Source organism: Apodemus sylvaticus, chromosome 1 (genome assembly GCF_947179515.1).
Source record: "Apodemus sylvaticus chromosome 1, mApoSyl1.1, whole genome shotgun sequence".
Classification (NCBI taxonomy): domain Eukaryota; kingdom Metazoa; phylum Chordata; class Mammalia; order Rodentia; family Muridae; genus Apodemus; species Apodemus sylvaticus.
Window position 1 is genome coordinate 2,143,693 of NC_067472.1, and position 22,808 is coordinate 2,166,500.

General features: G+C 43.7%; 1 protein-coding gene across 2 annotated transcripts in view; it reads left to right on the forward strand.

Annotated features, from left to right (window-relative positions):
• Positions 1-288: 288 nt before the first annotated feature.
• Shtn1 (shootin 1) overlaps positions 289-22,808 on the forward strand; it is a 107,149-nt gene continuing 84,629 nt past the window's right edge. The window contains exons 1-2 of one of the 2 annotated variants that reach the window (XM_052182577.1): positions 289-804; positions 15,827-15,879. In XM_052182577.1, the coding sequence (XP_052038537.1) occupies positions 579-804; positions 15,827-15,879 (279 nt within the window). In that variant the 5' untranslated portion in view covers positions 289-578. The remainder of the gene's footprint in view (positions 805-15,826; positions 15,880-22,808) is intronic. The other variant, XM_052182569.1, reaches the window with a different exon arrangement.

The following is a 22,808-nucleotide window of genomic DNA, read 5'->3' on the forward strand; positions in this document are numbered from 1 at the left end:
GTATTCAGAGTGCAGTGCCAGCCTCCCCAAGATGCAAGATCCTCCCACCGTAACCAGATGATCTTCGCTGCAGTTCAGGCCTGGTGAGGCACGTGAGGCAGGGCCCAGGTTCTGACACTGGCCTCTTCACACGCGCTGGAACTGTGACCAGGCTGCCACGCCCCATCACTCCCTCCACCCCCCTCAAGACTATGCGGTGACTCAATTAGCCAGACAGCCCGCAACATGCACTTGCTTGGTGGGCAGGTGCTTGGTGTAGAACAGAGGGTTTTCCAGCCCTGGCTGCTAAGAGCAGTGAAAAGAGGGCAGGAGCCTGGTCGTTTAGGTTGGTCCGGTCCTGCTCAGATCCGCTGACCAGCTCTGGGATGGCGAACCCGAGGAGAGTTTCCTTGGTGTGCGCCTTGGGTGGGAAGCCGGGCGCAGCAGCGGCCTTAGCAGGACCACATACCTGAGAGGATCGCAGGCGCCCTAGGGCCGGCACTTGACCCGCCTCCAGCGGCCCACGCCCCTCCCGGGCTCGGCGCCCAGACCCGCCCGGCGCAGGTGGGGCAGCCGGAGCCCGCGAGTAGGTGCGTGGAATGATCTCACCGCGTGCGGCGCGCCAGGAGGAGGAGGAGCGGGAGCGATCCCAACTTCCGGGTAGTGCAGGCGCACGCTGCGCCACCGGCATCTTGCTTTCTGCTCCCCCTCCCCGTGTCTCCTCGCCTCTCCCTCCTTGCCTTTTATCCGCAGCCCCACCCGCCAAAATGAACAGCTCAGACGAGGAGAAGCAGCTGCAGCTCATCACCAGCTTGAAGGAGCAAGGTAGGTGGGACGGCTGACGCAGGTGCGGGGCAGCGGCCTCGGGCGGGACAGCTCTGGGCGCAGCCGCAGGTGCCAGCCGCGGCCAGGGGACCGTGAGGCCGCCTCGGTCACCCCGCAGCCCCAACCGCCATGGGGTGCAGCGCTCTGGGCGGAGGAGCTGCAGCGCCTTCCAGCAGTGGGATCGCGCGCCCCGCAGGACTAGGGCGCGCGACCTGGGTGAAGGGACACGCGTCGGGCGTGGACAGGGTCAGGGCACACAGTCCAGTCCACGCGGGAGTAACGAGCCAGGGAGGATCACTGGGCGCGGGTTAGTCGCTCAGCTGGTCTGGCTCCTAGCTGAGGCCCCACCCTTGCACACTTTGGCTTCCCTGGGCCTGCTGCGTTCCCTTCTTTTGGGTTCGGTCTAGTTCCTTTTTCTTTACCCAGCTGGGATTTTTCAGGGAACCGGGTGTTCTCATCACTTCCCATTTTTAGCAGTTTATTAGTCAGTGAGTCGACACCCTGCCTGTGTGGGTCTTAATGAGGGAGCTGGGCTGGAGCTGGAAAGCCAGGCCGTTTTGCATGCTTTTCTCTACCGCATGGTAGCTAATGATTGCCATCAGCACATTTGTGAACAAAGCAAGATCCTAGAGACAGTTAACCTAACACACTTTAAAAATATCACAACTATTCTGTTCAAACGGTGGTTTGAGAATATGGGTCAAGAAAGAGGAACTGCACAGGTTTAGGAAGTAAAAGTGTATAGGTCATGCTCTTTCCTGCAGGACTTGCTAACTCTGAAAGGGTCAATGGTCCTTTCCCTCTTCTGGACTCAGCTCTCCAGGAAGTTGGTGTCTTCCCATCACTGGGTCTTGTGACTAAGCCAGATGGCATAAGAGGTCCTAGCAAGGACTTGAGCTGCTTGCTGCTCTTCAAATCCATCAGCCACACTTCCACAGAAAGGTCTCCACAGCACTGTACTGGGTGACCTCAGGGGAACCTCGCTGAAATGGATGTAGCACTTTTTCCTGTGTGGCATCTAGAAACCCAGAATGGGTGTTAATTGCTTTCATTTTCCGCTCTCATCTGCAATTAGCCTGAAGTCAGCCAACATCGCACCTGTGACTCAGTGGATGGACACAATGCTATATTTGGAATCCCTCAAATATTTTCATCAAAAATTGGATTTCACTTTAATAACAATTTCCTGTATCTCACGCCGGAAGACTTTTGATTCATCACTCTGGGCTTATGAAAACTTTCAGTATTAGTTAATACCAGATCTTTTGATGGATGGTTGTTTTGCAAGTGATTATAAAACAAAATAAAATATGCTATTTCCTTTTATTATTGTTTTGTAATTCTCAGAGTGCACTAACAGTGACCACATCCATGCACATCTCTTCAGGCCCTTTGCTGGACTGATGTTTGAAGAAGGGAGGGTTCCTAAGTGTATAGCTCTTTCTGTTGTGTTGTACTGGAAAACAAATCCATGGCCTTGGTCTTTCTAAAGGTTTCATTTTCCTGATGAAGAACATACTAGGAGTAATAGAACTTAGGTTTGTGTATCTTGAGAGTACTCTTGGTTTTGCACCTTGGACTGGTCACATAGGTATTATTTGTTCAGTCTACGGTGAGATTTTCATATCTTAAAACCAGACTTTGTTAAAGACTTATTTAAGAGTATTTAAAGGCTGTTTTACCTGCAGAATTAGCTTGGAAGTTGGGGATTTGAGGTGTAAATATGGCAACCAGATCTTTGGGTATACCAGTATTATGGTCAGTTTTTTCATGGTGATGGTGGGCTATTGCCATGGTGAGTCATAATTTCAGTCTCCCAATTTAATATGAAGAAGGAAAACATTTTTGGTTGGATGTTCTGTTTTCCTTGTTCACTGCTAACAAGTTTATGTTTTTGTTTCTTTAACATCTATCAATTACCTACCACTCATGAGGCCCCAGTTTCAGACCACTTAGCTATAGATAGCAAATCAGATCATCCTGGCTCTTAGGAAGTTTCTTGTCTGGTAGACAGTTATTAACCAAAGAGGCATCCAAGTCAATAGACTATTATTGTTTCTAGGAATGGACTGTTAGATTTGGTGGCATGCATGTTATAATGTTATGCCATTCAGAAAGAAGCACTCCTCTGCCAATAACTGTGCCAGTTTCTATTCCCCCAGCAAAGCCCTCGTCATCGTATGTTGATTAACACGGGCTGACAGTAGTCATCCGCTGGACAGACTGACAGGTTTCTGAATATCTGCCATCGGAACTGGCAACATGCCTCCTTTAAAATGCACACGACCCTAGATACTAGTAAAATTTGAACTTTCTCCTATGGCCATTTTGGTCTCCTCATGCGGTTGCCCCCTTGATGAGTTTTAAGTCTGAAACTCGAACCTGTTCTCCAGGGAAGGGTGTTCAGGAGGGAGGCTGCTGTGTGAACTGCAGAGCTGACAACAGCCTTCTCTAGTGGGAGCCTTCAGTGTTGAGGATAACGTTGTGCTTGACAAAAGTTGTGAAATGCATTGACGGAGTCTGTCATAATATGAACAATCTCTAATTTATATGTACCATTCTCCGGGCTCTGTGTCTTATAAGTCACACCCACTTCTGAATTACTCCACAACATTGTATGTTCTCATCTACTGAATGCTATAATTAGGTATATTATGTCTTTCTAGAAAGTTATATTATGTCCCTTAAAAAAATTAGCCAGTGTGTGATTTTTTTTTTTTTATGTTCAAGCAGATGCTGAGGTAATGAGGTAATTCTCCTTTTGTCTTCTCCCCCCCTCGTGCTTTATTTTATTGGGCTGATTGACATTGTTAATGCACGAAGAAATGGCAACTTAGGATACTATTTCCGATGCATATTTCCTAGCTATCAAAGTGGACATTTCCCTTACAAAACATCATACAATTTTCTCTCTCTGTAGAATTCTTTTCGAAAATGATAGACTTAATCCAGCATTTGTTGAAGGTGCATGGCTTTCTGGGTGATTCATTCAACATGAGCACACTGAATATTCATAGACAGGCACTGGGCTAGGCAGCAGAGACCAATGAATAAGACCTGGTTCCTGATGGTGGTGATTTTCTGGGTCTGGGGACAGTATTAAATCCAGGAAGTGTATCTGGTTGACTTAAATGGGTCATGGATTCTGGTCTTTTGGTCAGGGAGCAGCTTGAGTGGAATCCTCCACACCACACACACACACACACACACACACACACACACAATCCATGGATTACCAATGCTGTTCAAAGCAGAATGGGCCACCAGCATTGAAGGGCCTGACCCAAACAGCAGGTACCTATTAGACTGGTCAACGAAGCAAGGCAGTGCTGTTTGGAACTTGGCAGTAGTGAGTGTGGCTGTAGTCTCACAATATGGATGTGCCTTTCTTCAATACCTTCTTTCTTTTCCTCCCCCTTCTTCCTTTCAAGGCTAGGGATGGGATCTAAACCTTTACATAAGCTGGGCAAGCGTTTCACCATTGAACTACCCTTTACCCTGATAATGATATTCTCCAAAGAACCAATGACAACAAGAACCAAAATTCATGGTCATTCTTGGGTAAATACGATTTAAAACAGTTACTGTGTGGTAAGGTTTTTATTTTTATCTTTTGAGGTATATATCATATAGGCCTCAAACCATATGGAGTAGATGATGACCTTGAGCTCCTGGTCCTCTGTCTTCCCTTCCAAGTAATGGGATTGTAATACAAGCTGTAGGCTCGTAGATCACCACATCCCAGTACAGATGGTTGGTTAACACAGAGCTGATTCTTAAGGTACAGCTTCTTCCTAGAACAAGCTAGTGACTCATGGGTGCCTTTTCTAGGGTTTCTTTGCCTTCTGGGGAGGAAATCTGTTGGGGTATTGTTGTAGTTAAAAGGGCCCAGGCTGTCTCAGAAAAACATTGCTTAAAAACCAAGTTTTACATGAAGCCAAGGCACCCATGTCATTTCCAACTGCCTTCTGTTGAGTGACTCTGCATCTCCCAGTGCAGTAACTTAGCTTCACATACACGGTTTTCTGAGTATGGTCCAAGAGTTGCCTATTTCTGAGTCACCAGGTGGCTATTAGGATCATAGTTTACTCTCAAGGTCAGTGAGCCCTGGTGAGAAGTTGGTGACTAGGCCCTCAGGAGATGGACCTTGAGGGGCTGAAGCCATGACTGCTGCTCAGAACCCCCCAACCCCCCAGGACTGGAGCCATGACTGCTGTTCAGAGCCCCCCAACCCCCCAGAACTAGAGCTATGACTGCTGCTCAGAGCCCCCCCCCAATCCCCTAGGACTGGAGCCATGGCTACTGATCAGAGCCCCCCAAACCCCCAGGACTGGAGCCATGACTGCTGTTCAGAGCCCCCCAACCCCCCAGAACTAGAGCTATGACTGCTGCTCAGAGCCCCCCCAATCCCCCAGGACTGGAGCCATGGCTACTGATCAGAGCCCCCCAAGCCCCCAGGACTGGAGCCATGGCTACTGATCAGAGCCCCCCAAACCCCCAGGACTGGAGCCATGGCTACTGATCAGAGCCCCCCAAGCCCCCAGGACTGGAGTCATGGCTACTGATCAGAGCCCCCCAAGCCCCCAGGACTGGAGCCACGGCTACTGATCAGAGCCTCTCCCAAGCCCCCAGAACTGGAGCTATGACTGCTGCTCAGAGTCCCATCTCCATTAACACTACTCCTAGGGGATGGGATCCTCCTTTTGCTTATAAAATATTAACTTATAAACTAAAAGTGAAACGTATAACATTATTTTTCTTCTAACCCATTGTTTCCCAATCTGTGTCTTACTATCTCTCTAAAGAGAAGGTATTTTATATACTGTGGCCTCATGAGGGCCAAGACTTTTTTTTTTCCTATTGAAAATAAAGCTATTGGTAATGAACTAGAGTTAAAGGCATGTGCATCAATTTGTATTAGCTTATTGTTGACATAGATTGTTACGTGTAGGAATAGATCTATGTTTATGTTATAAATATGCACACTTATGGATGTTTATAATATATGTATATAATATATGGGTGCTAATAATGCTCTCTGATAAAAGAAACATTGTCAGTCCCCAAGGGAAACGCCTGGTTTTCAAGATACCCAAATATGCCCGATGAGCCTGGAACATTCCATGTTTCCCAAACCTAAGGAAGTGCTCCAACTAATAAGCTCACATGATGGGACTGTGCCCAAGAGTCACAGGAGCCAAGGGAAGAGTTGACCACTGGCCAAAGTTGTAACAGTTAATGGCAAACAAGATATAACACAGAACACAAAGCGCTGTGTGTGCTGAAATGAGTGTAGGATGCAATACAAATGGCATCTTATCTCTGGCTTTCCCTTAAAAATCTTGAAGTCTCATGTACTCTTGAGCAAAACATCAGATTCTACCCAAAGCCTGAGCAACACTCCTTAAAACTGCCCAGTGTCCACCCAGGGAAAGGCAGCAATCTGGGTGTGGCAGTGTCAAAGGGACCCACAGGGTCAGAGTCAACCTCAGCTATACAGTGTCTTTGAGGCTAGCCTGGGCCACTTGAGACCTTGTCCCTGTCACCTCATTGACAACCTCCTCCCAAACTAAATAATCCCAACTCCCCAACCAAAAATACTTAATATAAGAAGAGGAACTTATCAAGGTCATAAAAGGAGAGAGTAAGGTGGAAAAGCATCTAAGGATATAGCACATTTAAATGGTGAGATTTCTCACTCCATTTAAATACAAAAAGTACAAAGATAAAACTAAGAATTGGAATAAAATATGGCTTTGCCTTATCACGAGTGTCAGTCGAGCCCACAAAATGAGTTAAGGGGGTGTGTAGGAATTCTGTGTATCTGTCTACAATCTCCACAGAGTCCACACAAATAGATTCAATCAACTTCAGATTGAAACTATCCAGTGTGGTCTTCTGGCCTCTGTGGGCATCAGGCACAAATCTGGTGCATATACACACATGTAAGCAAAACATCCATGCACATAAAATTAATAATATAAAAATTTAAAAAGAAAACCCTGAAAAGATGAGCATGTACAGATACTTTTCCATATAATTTGTTTCTTTCTTTCTTTTTTCTTTTCTTCTTCTTCTTCTTCTTCTTCTTCTTCTTCTTCGTTTTTGGTTTTTGGTTTTTGGGGTTTTTTTTTTGTTTGTTTTTTTTTTCTGAGGCAGGGTTTCTCTGTGTAGCCCTGGCTGTCCTAGAACTCACTCTGTAGACCAGGCTGGCCTAGAACTCAGAAATCCACCTGCCTCTGCCTCTCAAGTGCTAGGATTAAAGGCTTGTGCCACCATCTCCTGGTAATTTGTTTCAAATAATGTAATATAACAACTATTGCATAGACTTCACACTGAATTGAGTACTCTAAGCAATCTAGATGTACTATAATGACTACTGTGTAGACTTCACACTGAATTGAGTACTCTAAGCAATCTAGATGTACTATAATGACTACTGTGTAGACTTCACACTGAATTGGGTGCTCTAAGTAATCTAGATGTAATATAACAACTATTGCATAGACTTCACACTGAATTAGGTTCTTTAATCTAGATGTTATATCTACTATGTAGACTTAACGTTGAACTGGGTGCTCTAAGTAATCTAGAGATAACAAAGGATGCAGGAGAATAATTGGTGGTTATAGGAAGATAGAAGATCATTCTCTCTCTCTCTCTCTCCCTCTCTTTTTCTCTCCCTCTCCCTATTCCCCTCCCTTGTTCTTTCTTTCTCTGAGACAGGATCTTACTCTATAGACTAGGCTAGACCAGTACTCAGTAAGAAGTCCAGGCTGTCACCAAACCTTCAGTGGTCCTCCTGCCTCTGCTTCTCCCATGGAATTGACAACAACAGTTACTGAGTGACAAAAACTTAACTACAAGTGGCATTTTGGGATCTGAGTGTTCATAGTGACTGATCCTAGAGTGAATCCCCTGCTGCCTTTGTGTTTTCCTTATATATTTAATTTTTTGGTATGTATATCTCCATGCAGGTATGTGAGTGTGTGTGTGTGTGTGTGTGTGTGTGTGTGTATGTCTACAGGTGTGTAGGTATACTTTGTGTGTGTTTGTAGATGGAGGTATATAGGCATATTGGGCAGGTGTGTGTATAGATGCATATATGTGGGTATAGTTGCAGATATATAGGTATATTGAGCAGATCTGAGGGTAGATATAGGTGTATAGGCATATTGTACAGGTGTGGAAGTATATGTGTGCAGGTATCTGTGCATATATATGTATGTGTGTGTTTGTAGCTGCAGGTGTATAGCTGTATATGTGCAGGTATGTGTGTGTGTAGCTACAGATGTATAGGTATATTGTGTAGGTGTCTGTGTGCAAATGCAGGTGTGTAGATGTATATGTACAGGTGTGTAGGTGTCTCTGTGCATGTGTGAGTATGTGTGCATGTGTGTGTGCATGTGTGTGCAGGTATACATACAGAGGATGAAGAGGTATCCTGATCTATAACTCTGCTTTATTCTCTTGAGAGTGGAGCTAGGGTTGGGGCTAGCAAGCTCCAGAGATGCTTGCGATTCTCCTTACACATGATAGGGATGGGTTAGAAGGATGTGTGTGATCATGCTTGGTTTTTTTTCCCCATAGATTCTGGGGATTTGAACTCATGTCTTCCTGCTGTAAGCATGCTTACCTACTGAGCTATTTCTCTAGCTCTCTTTCTAAAGTGTATAAAATTCCAACTTAGTAAAATGATAATTTTGCTTATATGATAATAATGCTTATACACATTTCTGTATTCATGTAGCTGTAGAAAAAACTTTTTAAAATTTACAAATAATTATTTATATATATTGAGGCACAAGAAAAATTCAAGATAGATTTGAGAGATCTAAAAAAGAATGTGTATTTTGAACCCTGTTATGCTTTAGATTTCATTATTTAAGCCAACATTAATGCATTATGTTAACCAATGTCTATAGTTTACAATAAGGTTCACTTTTTAAAAAAAATTATGGTTGTGTGTATGTCTATGTGCATGTGTATATGAAGTGTGGGTGTGTGGGTGCCATAGAGCACATGTGGAGGTCAGAGGACAACTTGGTGGATTTGGGTCTCTATTTTCACCTTTACCTGGCTTCCAGGGATCAAACTCACATCATCAGACTTGTGGCAAGCACCTTTATGAGCTGGTCCATCTTGCTGGCTCAGGGTTCACTCTCTGTAGCGGATCTAAACAGTATATGACTCTACCCACCATTATGGGTGCCTCATAGAATAGTTTCCCTGATCCCTAATCCCCGTACACTCTAGTCACTCATTGCTCATTTCTCTACTGCCAACTACCGCAGATCTAAACACTGCCGTTGGAATCCTGCCGCAGATGTGGTCATCCATATTGACTCTGTCACTTAGCAGTATATAGGTCTTTTTGTGGCTTGAGAGATAGGTCATGTCTCTCCACTGAATAATGTTCCACTGCACAGATCTACCACAGGTTGTTTATTGTTTATTCATCCACTTATTAAAGAATATCTTGGGTACTCCTAAATTTTTAAATTATTTATAAATTTGCTGTAAACACCTGTAGTGGTAAGGCTTGGGCATCTCTATGTTCTATGATTACATCATTGCCCTGGGATTGGGAGTTAGTGAAACTGCCTGGGGCTGTGATCTCACAAGTTCTTGGTTTTGTTTTTGTGTCTTGAACCCCACCCCTGACCCTCAGGGGAGCATGAAGGCATGGGGTGGGGGTACTTCCCTCCTACAAGTCTGTTAGGCTCTGGTAAAGTAGTTTCTCTTGAGATTAGGTTTAAGAATAGAGTGGCAAGCTGAGTGTGGTAACCATGCCTTTAATCCCAGGATGAAAAGGCAGAGACAGGTAGATAACTAACTGAGTTTGAGGGCAGCCTGGTTCATGTAGTGAGTTCCATGGCAGCCAGGACTTTATAGTAAAAGACTTGCCTCATAACACACACACACACACACACACACACACACACACACACACACACAACCAAAATCAAAAACAAAACCAAGAACAGACTCTCTGGGCAGCATTTGTAGAGGGGCTGGTTATGTTTCTTCATCCACTGGAAATAGCAGGAGCCTCTTAGTAGTCTAGAACTTGAAACAAAATATCCTTTCCCTTCTAACCTGCTCTTCCATCTCCCCACCCCTAGGGCCTTTTAAACTCAAACCTGTCCAAGCCAAGCACTTGGGCAAATACAGCTTAGATATTCCCGTCTGGGACGTAGTTCTCCTGCAGCAGGGGTTTCTTGTAGGCGTTCATGGTGATAAGTTGTATTCCTCTGTACTGCCCTTGTGTCTCCAGTGGCAGGGGTGGGGCTTGCCCTGTGACCTCAATTCTCTGGTGGATCAAGAAATTGTTGCTGTGCCATTTTTTTTTGCCTTTTTGTTGTTGTTATGAAGAAATGTGTGATGTATAAGCCCACATGTTAGGCTAGACACCACACACACATATGTAGTATATATTAATATAGATGTACTATATATGTGCGTGTGTATATATATATATGTATATGTATATAATAGATTTATGTATATACCACGAAGCTATTCAGTTTCTTTTCTTTCTGATTTTAATTTGAAGCCACTCGTGTGGTTTGTTGAAAGTACTTCTTCAGCATTATTCTTTATTAGCACTGAACTGCTTTTTACCCACTGTTGATGAAGCTCAGGTTTACCATAATTTCTTTCCTGATAGGAAATCTGTCACCTTTGTTTTTTTGATCAGCTTTCCCAGTGGTCTCCCCCCCCCCCCCCGGCTTTTATGATGATTTAATTAACAAGCGAGGTATAAATGGATTCCCTCTCAACCCTGGCTCTAAGTGGAGGATCCGCTGGGATGTGAGTAGACGGGGAGCCTGCTCTAAGTGAGCAGCTTCTTTAGGGCTAGTCTTCCTCTCCCATTAGAAAGGTTTCAAGGCTCCCTGAGTCTCCAGGGGTTTGAATCTGCAATAGGAAATGTCAGGAAATGGCAACGTTGTGCTTTTCTTTCTGGACACATTTGATTGTTATTTAAGGCTTCCTTTTTTTTTTTTTTTTTTTTTTTTTTTTAAATAGAGTCTCGAGTGAGAGACCCTGTGTGGTGAGGAGAGTGCTTGGCTGTTGAGCATGCTCCTGTGAGAGCAGACCCAACCTTCCTCCTCAGTGCAAAGTTTACCGGATGCAGATGTGCGTAAACAGATTGTCCTACAAGACTATCTAGTGTGCTGTCAGGTTACACAGTAACTCTTAGCAGTATCAGCTGCTGCGACTGACTGGGAGTCAGTACCAGTTCTGCCTCTAGTTCTTGCCTCAAATGTGATTCCCCTTTGCATCCACATCTTCACTTCTAAAATGCAGATGTTAATATTTGGCTTAGTTAGTTTGCACAGTATTTCTGTCTGAACCTTTTGTTTAATTTCCTCTGCATAAGCCTAGACTCTGTGCCTGTATTCTACAGCCATAAGGCTTGGCACAGACTATTGAGTTGAGGAGAAAAGGCAGGCAGGCAGACATGCATCATGTTACACACAAGGATTTGGGCAGAGGAATGGGTTTAGAATCTCTTATATTGGTTCCTTTCAAATTTTTGAATATTCTTGTAGTCTTTACCATTTAAGTATCCATGATCAGAAAATGTTAAGTCTCAAATGCTCTACAATCTGGAACTGAGGCCTCAGAAAGGCTTCAGTGTTGGACCTTCCACACCCCAGACTCTGGTATTCAGGATGCTCAGCCTCTAATGAGTAGGTGATTTGGTAACATATTAAGATGTAAGTGCTGGTTTTGCCTGAGACATACAAGAACAACTCCCTAGGAGAAATGACAGTTGAGTTGCTGTTGCACAGGGAGAGGCTGGGAGAGATCCCACAGGCAGAGCAGAAAACATTCCTAGAGACGCAGGGAAGGCTGAGTGGTAGGAAGAAAAGTGGAGTTTAAGAAAGTGATGGTAAAGTCTTTTGAGACTTTTAAGCAAGAAAATGGAATTTCAATGGATAAAAAGAGCAAGAATCAACAGGGAACAGAAGGGCACGAGAGGTAAGTCAGCGGGTGTCACTGTGGAAAGTCTGATCAGGACACTGATGCTAGCAGCTGAGGAAGAACACATAGGTGAGACCCTTCTGACACACTGGAGGAGTTTGATGGCCTTTTGAAGGTAGTTAGGGTAGTCTTTCAAGGAGTACTTTGATGCTGGATGAATAGTAGGAGATACTGAATACAGGCTACAGGAAGTTTCTATGAAGGGGAAGTACTAAGTTCACAATTATAGCAGACTGAGTTGTTCATGGGACATCTAGAGATGCCAAGGACAGTGGAGGCCTGCGGAAGCTGATGCTGTGTTGGTGAGACTCTGTGTCCAGTGTGGTACCCCGTAGCTACCTGTGAAATGTGGCTAATGCACAACCTTTATACCTTATTATAATTGATTAAAACTCAAGTAGCTGCTGGTGGCTAAGGGATGCCATGCTGGACAGTTACAGAAAGCATTGTTGAAAGATCTGATCTGGGGACAGTGCTAGAGAGGTGTAGGGTGAGTGGCCTGCCTGGTCTCCAGAGGTTTGCTGGAACTAGAGGGCTAAAGCAGGCAGTTCTAGAGTAGTTGTGATGACTGTTGACCTTCTCCAGGGGAGGTGTGGGCGATTAATCATTAGGAAGTTGAGTTGTCACGTTTCTGAGACAGCTATGACTAAGACAGCTAGTTTCTTCCTGGGCTGGCTGCGTTGTATTTGTGACTTTGGAAGAAATGGCTTCCTTAGGCATTAAGGGTTTAGAAAATGGAAAACCAGCATGATTCTTGAAGCTCATGCTTTGCCCAGCATTCTTCTTGTTTTCTCCAGCATCCCCACTTTCCGTCTAGTTCACACTGCTAAGCAGTCATTCCTCACACCAACTGCACATTAGGGAACTCGCTTCTTTAAAAACAAAACCAGTAAAGATGCCCAGACGCCTCCTCAGACTTGGTAAATCAGCCTGGGGTGAGAGAGGGGTTCAGGGCCCTGTGATTTCCAAGCTCCCTGGCTGGCTCAAGTGTGCTTCTAGGATTGAAAAGTCTGGTTCTCAGGCATGCTTCCACACCCTTGCCAGGATTCCTTACAACAAAGGGCTTCTACCACATTAGCTTGCTTCAGCACTCTTACTTGGTGGAGAATAGTAGTCTCCTGCTTTCAGGGATTTTTTTTTCCAGCCAGCCATTTTTTTGAGAGGTGGGGGTGGGGCGGCAAAAGTAAGCTTGAAACCTAGGGCATTCCTGTGTTGTGCATTCAGGATTATAGGTTAACTCTTTTACTCCCCGGGGATACGATTACCAAATTCATATACTAGGAAGCTAAGGTTCTCTGAGCAGGACTGACTTGTACAGGGATGTTCCCAGCCAATATGTGTTCATTTAATTACTGTTCCGTCTGATACAGGGACATGCGTGGAGCTGGTAAACTGGAGTGTAACATCTTTCCGTGCCGAGGGTCTTCCCATAGGAAGGGACTCATCACATTTGCTTGAGGCATTGCTTCAAAAAAGACTCCTTCTACCAAATTGAGCTGTGCATACTTATTTTAAATGTTTCAAGCTGCTAGCCAGTTCTGAAGCAATAAAAAAAAATGCTTTCTGTGAAGCCTCTTAACATGCTGAAGTAGCTGTTCAGGCTGGAGAGACAGCTCTTTCTGCTATCACAGAGGACCTGAGTTTGGTTCCCAGCATCCACATCAAGGTGGCTTACAATCACCCCTGTGCCCCCTTCTGGCCTCTGCAGGAAGCTGCATTGATTTGCACAGACACACACTATTTTAAAAAAGGAAGTACCCAAGTAATGAAGACCACTTCATTGATGATCATGGGGTTATGTTCATGTGTACAAATTTGTGTGTGTACATGAACACTAGGGAATGAACTTGGTTTTTTTTAACTTCAAAGAAATAAACATTTTTCTTTCTGTGCCTCATCACCCCCCCCAGTTACCTCCAGCTGTGACCAAGTCATTTAACTATGTCTGTATTTTCCCTTGAGTACCTGCTTTTATTCTTGATGTTGCTACAGTCTTACATAGTTATAAGAAAGCATCTTTTCTGTGGTTTCTATTAAAGTATGATAGGTGAAGAGTTCTTAATTAATGCTTTTAATAAAGAGCCAGCAATTAGGAGTTTACTATGTTTTGTCTAAGTCTATTGGCAGTATAATGGACAATTCATGGTGTGAATAGTTTAGAAAAGCTTTCCAAGACATTATTTGATGTTGTAAATAGAAAAAAAGCCTTATTTCTTAATGTCAATATGAGATTATAGTTTTATAAGCCACTACTGCTTATATGTATGTCTGCAAAGTAGGTCAGTAATAATACAGTGTTAAATCAGTGTGTGTGTGTGTGTGTGTGTGTGTGTGTGTACTTTTACTCTATGGTCCATTTAACCAGCCCCAATTTTGATTTTTAAATTGTGTGTGAGTATGGTGTGTGTGTGTGTGTGTGTGTGTGTGTGTGTGTGTGAATGCAGGCACATATAGCAGTCAAATGCCACATATGGGGACAACCTTGGGTGTCAGTCCCCGTCATCTACCTTGTTTGAGACAAGGACTCTTTTTCTTGTTCTGTACCACAGCATGTGCTAGGCTAGCTGTCTCTCAGGCTCCCAGGGAGTCTCCTGTCTCCATAGAAATACAGGATTAGAGATGTGTGCCAGTGGTGTGCCCATCTATCTTTATGTGTGCTCTAGGGGTGCCAGCCAAATTCTTCAGGCTTGTACAGCATGCAGAGCCATCTACCTAACTCTGCAGATACATTTAAATGCTAGGTAATTGAAGTCAAAGTCTCTCAATAAGATCTTTTTATCCTTATGCTGTTGAAGCAATATTAGATAGAACAGTTTGGAGCCATGACCATAATCCACTACCTAGCGGCAACAAGGCATATTTAGGATTCTCTGTCTTAGCTTTTGCTAAAGCGGGCCATATTTGGATGATTTTCTAGGTCCTAGCATCCCAAGCCTTGTGGGTCATGTCATAGCACATGTCCTAAGCCTTGTGAGTCACTGCTGGAGGGAATGAAGCTTGTCTCTTACGATGTTAGTGGGACATTCTCTGCCCGTGTGATGAGGATACATTTCTAGAGCTGATGGCCAGGTTATCTGGGATGTTCTTTTTTTTAGGTGGGAGGGAAGGTTGAGACCAGGTTGTCGTAGGCTAAGGTGGATCCTCCTGCCTGGATCTTCCTAATGCTGAAATCACAGGCATGTGTCACCATGCCTGGTGCCCTTCTAGGATGCCATTGAAGTTATCGGCTTCAGATTTTTATTTCTGTCTTAAGATTATTAGTAAAAGCAGGAAACATTAAAAAAAAACAACAACAAGCTACTTTTAAAAGGTAAATCCCAATTAAAATTTTTACAAAGGTGAACGTGCAGCCCTCTCGATGTCGGTCTTGCCCAGTGGCTGGTGAACCAGGCCGGCCCCAAAGACCCTGCTCATTGTCAGTCTTAGGTCAAGGTTTCAAGCTTCATAGTCTCAACTCTGAGGAGGCCTACAATGGTATTTTTACTAAAATATGAGTGTGGGGGTTCAGGTTACTCCATGAGCAGTTTCCCACACAGCTGGGAACTCACGTTCCCACTTTTGTGACATGCAGGGTACGGGGTTCTGGCAGGGCCCGTTGCCCATCTTACCTGGAAGCAGATATCCTCAGCCAGATGCCCATCACACGAATTTTCAGCCCTGAATAAAGTAGACAGGTTACGTAGAGTTGAACGGGTAAGCAAACTGTTTTCCGAGTAAGCCTCTGATATGAGTGCTGCTGGTGAGTAGTATCTTGAGAGGACGGCAGGCAGGGCCTGAGCGCTTCACACGAAGCTCTGAGCATCAGCAGGGCTTTTCAGGGGTCACTTCTGGATCTTCCTGATGGCCTAGTGTGGCAGGTTCACATTTGAGACCTGAAAGCAGAAGTCCTTTGATAGCCTCTTCCCCTCCTCCAAACTTAAGGGATGGTTACTGGAGGTGTGGGGTGTGAGGTGTGGTCAGCCGCGGTCACATGTTCTCCCCACAGTGAACTTCCTAGAGTTGTAATGTTGCTTTTTTTCTTTTCTTTTAGCAATTGGTGAATATGAAGACCTTCGAGCAGAGAACCAGAAAACAAAGGAGAAGGTTCGTATGGTACCCTTCTCTTTTCTTACAAGTGTGAATGTCTAGGCAGCACAATGCATTGCTCAGCCACCAATTTCAGTGAATGAGAGAGGGTCCCCCACCCCTTTTCTTTTCTCTTGCGTGTGTGTTTCAAGCTAATATCAACTCCAGGCTCCAGATGGTAAGGAATAGCAGGCTTGCTACAGCGGGCATTGCCCTGGGAGATTAAGGACACAACTAAAGTGTATAGTCAGGTGCCAGACCAACCCATGCAAGGACTCACAGATTACACTTTTCTTCAGTAGTCAGACTTCTGCTATCTGTGTGAATAACAAGCACTCAGTATGACTACAGAGGGAATAATAAACACACAGTGTGACTATATAGGAAGTACGATGAATACTTTCACAGGATCTGTAAGTTTTGTTTCAAACTATTAAATGAATGGATTCTGTTTTCTTTTGCAAACTGTCCTTTTTTTTGTCTCTTAAAATCTTAAGATTTGTTAGTGTTTACTGTATGTGAGAGCTTCATGACTGTATAATCCTAGCACCTGGGAGGCTAAGGCAGGAGGATTGCCATGAGTTTGAGGCTAGCCTGGGCTGTAGACTGAGATCTTGTATCAAAAAGCAAGTGGATATTTGTGAATGTTGATGTATGTGTACACTTTTCCCTCCTGTCAGCTGAGGTGGGAAATAGAAAAATAGAAGTACTAAATAGAAAACAAAATGGGAAAAGAAAAACAAGAACTATGGCTTTGTCTTTAAAATTATATAAAAATTTAAAATGTAATTTTTTTTACTTAAAACCACTAAATAACATAATTTTATCAAATAAGATAGACAAAATATTTTAAAACTGTATCCATAGCAGAGCATGGGTTAAGAAGTCTGTGGTAGTTTTTAAATAAGAATGAGATTATGATTGCTATAATCATGATGCCTCATCTTTAAATTTCAGAACAAGGGTTTTAACAACAGTTAATAGTCACCTAAATAGTTGTAAAATCTATAGCACATTCAGACTTAATTTATTGGGCTCTTAAGAATTACATTAGACTTTTTCAATCATTAATTTACCAGCTACCTGAGTATAGTTTGACTGATGATAGTAGTGGTAAGTGCTGTAGCTCAGTTACTATTATATTTGTTTTTTAGATCATTATTTTAAATCCAGCTTTTAAGGCTTTCTTGCTTTTAACAATATTTATTTTATCTTGATTGTATGAATGGGTGTATCCATTATGTAAGTGTGTGCATATGAGTGCGGTGCCAGAGGAGGCTATGGCCACTCCACCCATCATCAGCGCTGGGAACTGAACTTGGGTCCTCTGTAAGAGCAGCAAGTACCTTCAGACACTGTGCCTGTGCCTCGTGCCTTATCTCTGAAATTGTCTCCCTTCCTCTCTTCAACTACTGAGGGAATGGTTAGATGGGAGTTACTGGAGAAAAAAATCCAAGTGGAAAGGGAACTAATAACTTTCTTTCTAAAGCAAGAAAGCCATGGAGAATAGTTTGAAAGATTTTCAGATCTGTCACCATCACTCCCCCAAACACAGAAGTTCCAGGAACAACAAGTAGTGGAGGGGATGTGCCTATACCCTGGGCCCTGGGACCTCATAATTTTAAAGTGAATTTCCTGGGGTGCTCAGGGTAGGTTTGCTGCCCTTTGATCAAAGGTGTAACCAGCCTTCAGTTCCAGGAGGAGGTTGACAGGGTCTGCTTTGCACCTGCTTTTGGGCAAACAGGTAGGGAGGAGCCAAGCAGGTTGGAGGGACAAGATGGCTCAGCAACTTAAAAACTCTTGCTGTAGAAACCAAAGGTCCCAAGTCTGATCCCCAGAACCCGTGGTAGAAGGCAAGGACTGTCCACACAAAGTTGTCTTCTGATCTCCAGTGTGGCACGTGAGGGCATGTGCACATAGGTGTGTCACATACATCATACACATAGTAGTAGTAAGTGAAAAGTGTGTTTAAATAACATAGGAAGGATAGTAAGCTGGGATTGCTTCATGTGCCAGAGAAAGGAAGAGACAGAAAGGAAGATACTGTTAAAGGAAAACCCTGTAACAGTAGAGGGAAGAGATGCATGGTTTGTTTTGTTTTCTCTTTTTCTGTCTCTTAATCCATGATTATGTGTGAACCCTGAAATGCTCAGAAATAGTGGAGGGAGTGACACCTGCTCTCGCTCTTGGCATGGCGTAGCTGTTTAACCCAGAGCCACTTTCTCTGGTGAGGTTTGCAAGGAACTGTCTGTTGTGCACACGGGATTGCAGGTTGGTTAAAAGAGGGGCCGGCCCGGTAAACTGTTTCCTTGCTCTTTGAGCAGAGGACGGCCTGACAGGCTTGCAGCATCTGTAGGCGTTACTGACCTGCTTCTGTCCTAATTCTTTAAAAATAACTATTAACAGAAAGAAGAAAAAAGAGCTGAAAGCAATATGGAATGCTGTGTGTTGGGTAAGACAAAGGAGAGTGAGTGGTTTTAAGTCTACCCTACTCTGTTTACCTTCTATTAACAGACTGGCTTGCTTATTACTGCAGATTTTTCCCCAAAGTGGGGGAGGTCGTTACAAAGGAGAGGAGTGTATAATAAAAGCCTTTTATACGACATAGAATGAGTAAAAGCAGCTTTAGTTCCGGAGGCTGTAAATGGAGGACATCGTTTTCTCTGGGAAAGCACTTTCTTGTGCCCGGCTGTGTGAGCTTGCTTTATCCTGTCTACATCAACAAATACAGGCGGCCATCTTTCCTCTGTGGGGTCCCAGCCCCACAGTTAAATTAAATCCATTGTGGGCAGTCATCAGAAGGATTCTCCTTTTTTTTTTTTTTTTTTTTTTTTTTTTTTTTTTTTTGTATCATAGTTGATTCAATGTAGGGAAATTTGGCAAATTAGAGGGAGGGAAAAAAATGACAAGGTATGACTCCCGGCTGTGCGTCTGAAGTCTAGTTGTCCTTGTTGCCAGGCTAGGAACTGCACTGATAAGAGACAGCAGATCTGCTTCCTCTTAATCAGACCTTGGTGGCTGCTGCAGCCTCCTCAAAGGAGCCAAGTTCTGCACAGGAGGCAGCAAGTCAAAAGGCTCTGTTTACTTAGCAGTACAGGGCATCTGCACCCTCTGACCTCTATGACAAATGGTTCAGACAGACCGTTTTAGCCTCATTTTCCATAAGCGAAAATAAGAGCTTGAGACAGTGAATTTCCTGAGAACCTACAGGAGATTAGAGGCAGTCTGGATCCGTACCTGGGTCTTCCAAGCTCCAAGTTCTTTTAAACAGGTAAAATTAGGAGAGTAAGTTGACTCAACAAAGACCCTAGTTTTGTTTTAATAAGTAAGTGTATGTGTGTGTGTGTGTGTGTGTGTGTGTAGGTAGTCATTTGCACATGTGTATGTGAAGAGATCAGAGGACAATCTCAGGTATCTACTATTCCTCTGATACTGTTTAGTTTGAGACATGTTCTCTCATTGGCTTACAACTTCACCAATTGGCTAGGCCAGCTGGCTAGCAAGCCCACAAGGATCCAGTAGGCTCTGCTTCCTCAGTTCTGGGGTCACAAGTATGTGCCACCACACCCAGGTATCTTATGTGGGGTCAAGGGATAAAACTCAGTGCCTGGTGTTGGGCAGCAAGCACCTTACAGAGTGAGCATCTCTATCTTTTTAATATTAATGTATGAATTTTCCACAACAAATTTATCAGAACCAATACTTTTCTGGGTTGCAATTGCACCCAGAACCTGGTTAGTTTACATTGCAAAACTGAAATTTAAGTATCAAATTAATCTCTTATTAGGAAAATTCAAGTATGTATGTATAAGTTATGTCAGATCACTGGAAGAAGATGATTGTAAGGCTTAGGGGTGGACTGATGGGTTTTTGTTGTTTACATCTGTTTGGTGTATGTGTATGTCTGTGTATATATATATCAGTATGCATGTATGTATGTATGTCATGTATGCATGCTACAGTGCATATAGGAAGGTCAGGCAATGACTTGTTGGAGCCAGCCAGGGCTCTCCTTCTACCATTTGGGTCCAGGGAACTACCTCAGGCCACCAGGCTAGGAGGCAATCTCACTAAGCCTGAAAATCTCGCCACCTCTGGGCTACTGGGCTACTGCTTTAACTTCTCTCTTCCTCTGTGGCCCTTTCTCCCATCCCAGTAATGGATGTCAGTCATTGTGTGGTTTTCATAGCAGTCTTTAAAGATGAAATCAGAATCTGAGTTTATGAGGAAGGTGATTGAAGGAAAATCCATTGGCTGAACACCTTCTGGCCACCAAAGTATGAAGGAAAATATATGAAAGTTTTACCTTTAAGTGAATCCACTAACAAAGGGGCACAGAGAGCTGTGATATCACCATTGTCGTGGGAGTCTCTACAGTTTGGGTGGTACAAGCAAAGACAAGATGGCCTGACCCCTGCTTTTTCCTCCCGTGGCAAACTTTTAGTCTCTTTTAATGATAGATTTACAAGTCGCTTATCTCTAAGCCTCCTCGAGCTCTCTTACAAGTAGGAAAATATCTTTTTTTTTTTGTAATAAACCATCTGTATATCCCCTTATGTGCTTGTCACATCGACCAAGAGGATTTATTATTTTCTCAGCGTTCAACAGTAAACAAGCACATTCTGAGATTTTTTTATGTGTGTTGTCTGGTCTTTAGCAGGAGGATAACAGCCTCTTTCCATTATTTTTGCCCATTTTTCAAAATGGCATAAATTGGCAGTATGTGAGAAGGGCAGAGGGCCTGTTGCATCCATGTTAACAAACTCTTCTAAGTCTATTTGGGGGAGGGGTATTCAAAAATAGATGGCCACATGTTTTAGAATCAGCCGAGCAAAACATGTTCGTTTGCTATGTCTCCATCACCATATCCAACCGTTAGTTTCCCTTCCACAGTCGAAGAGCCTACTCTTGTGACTTGCTTGTAATCTTTGTCATAACCTTTAGAGTTGGGTTTTTTCTTCTTTCCTATGTTAGAGGAAAGCTTCATTGAGCTTTGAATGGAGTGGCATTCACATTTCTCAGGGGGTTTGTGGTGTTGTATATGTGTGTGTATGTGTGTGTTGGGGTGTGTATGTGTATGTGTGTGTGGAGTTGGGGTATGTGTGTGTGTTGGTGTGTGTGTGTGTGTTGGAGTGTGTGTGTGTGTGTATGTACACATGTACATGCACAGTGTGTAGAAGAAGGGAATCTGTATAATAGAAGAATGTCTACCATTAAATTGTATTTATGCTTAACGTTATGTTCAGAGATTGAGTTTTGAAATGCATAAATGTTTAAGTGGCTGATTAGAAGTCCTTTGGGTGAGTTACTGTCACAGTGCGTCAGGCAGTTCTGTCAGCCTGCCAGGGACAATGAATGAAATGAGAGAGAGACAGACACTTCCCAAGACTTGTTTCAAGAAGCAAGATATATGATAGTGTTTGCATCTTGGCTCAGTTGTCTATTGTTACAATTCCATCCTCTTGTGTAATATTCAGAGGTGAAGGTCCCAAGTATATTATTTTTTTTAAAAAAAATCAATAAAGAAGCCACTCTAAAGAGCAAGATCTGCGCCCATTATGTTAACTGTTCATGCATAATACATCCACATACATGCGGCTTCTTTGAGATGGAGTGGCAAGTGGTTGTGCCAGAGAAAAAGTAATTACTTAGCAGTTTGAAAGTGAAAATGAGTCTCTCATTAACAGCAATCTATCCAGAAACAAAGAGCGAGGGTCTCAGTTCTGATGACATGTGCTTCCATCTCACACACAATACCTAGAGTTTGGAGACCGCTGCATGACAGCTTGGGTGGGGGCGGCTGCTCCTCCTTTATCGCCTGTGAGAATTGGAGGGAAAGAATTTTCAATTGGAAGAAAGAAGAACTCCAAAGGAGAAAGGGAGCAACAGGATTCCAGATAGAGGGAATGGCTGACTGGACTAAGGGTAAGACTGTGCAGATCCAGAAAGCACAGGCTGGAGGAGCCACGATCACCTAGATGGAGGACAGACCCAACGGTCCTCTTTCTATGCCACCAAAGACTCCAAAGCAGACCCCAGTGTCTGGTTCTGATGCTGTGAGCCTTTTAAAATAGTGTCGCTGGGATATGAAAGGAATGAACTTCTAGAAAGATGGTGTTGGGCTAAACCTTCTCTCAGGCCATGTAATTGTCCAAGTTCTGTCTGTACAATCCTGCAGTCTTTCCATCATTGTAGCCTATGTCCTTGGTCCTTAGCTCTCGCTCTTCTCATTGTTGACGTTTGTTTGTGGATCCTAGGTTTTGTGAGACTACAGAATCTAACATGTCCCACACCAGGTCCATGTCAGCACTGAACACAGAGCCCCTGCACTAGAGCAGCGATTTTCAACATATTTGTCACAGCCTTTTTGCAGTGGTTGAATGACCCTTTCACACCTGAGACCATTGTAGGACACAGATATTTACATTGTGATTCATAGTAGCAAAATTATGATTGTGGAGTAGCAATGAAAGAACTCTGTGGTTGTGGTCAGCACAACATGAGGAGCTGTATTAAGGAGTCACAGGATTAGGAAGGTTGAGAACCACTGCTCTAGAGGCGGGTCAGTGCACAGAGGAAGGGAATAGAGACATCCAATGGTTCCAGGGGATCGCTGTTCAGAATTCTGCTTCAGTCTCTGTCAGGTGCTCTGCCAACTTTTACCCTGTAGGTGTGTGGAGACAACTTATGAGTATATATTTTGGACTCCAAACTGTCCTTTCAACTAGTTGGCAGCTCCTTGTCACATGTATGTGCCGGGATGATAAGATATCAGTGGAAATCAGACACAGTTTGGAATGTTGAGGTTTTGTTGCATAAATCACATACACAGCAGATTATAAATCTTGTCTACATCTGCCCAGTGCTTCTGATTAACAGAAAAGGAGACATTTATGTTGATAGTGTTGGCAGATAGGTAGAAGGGAAGATACCAGCTCATGCCATTC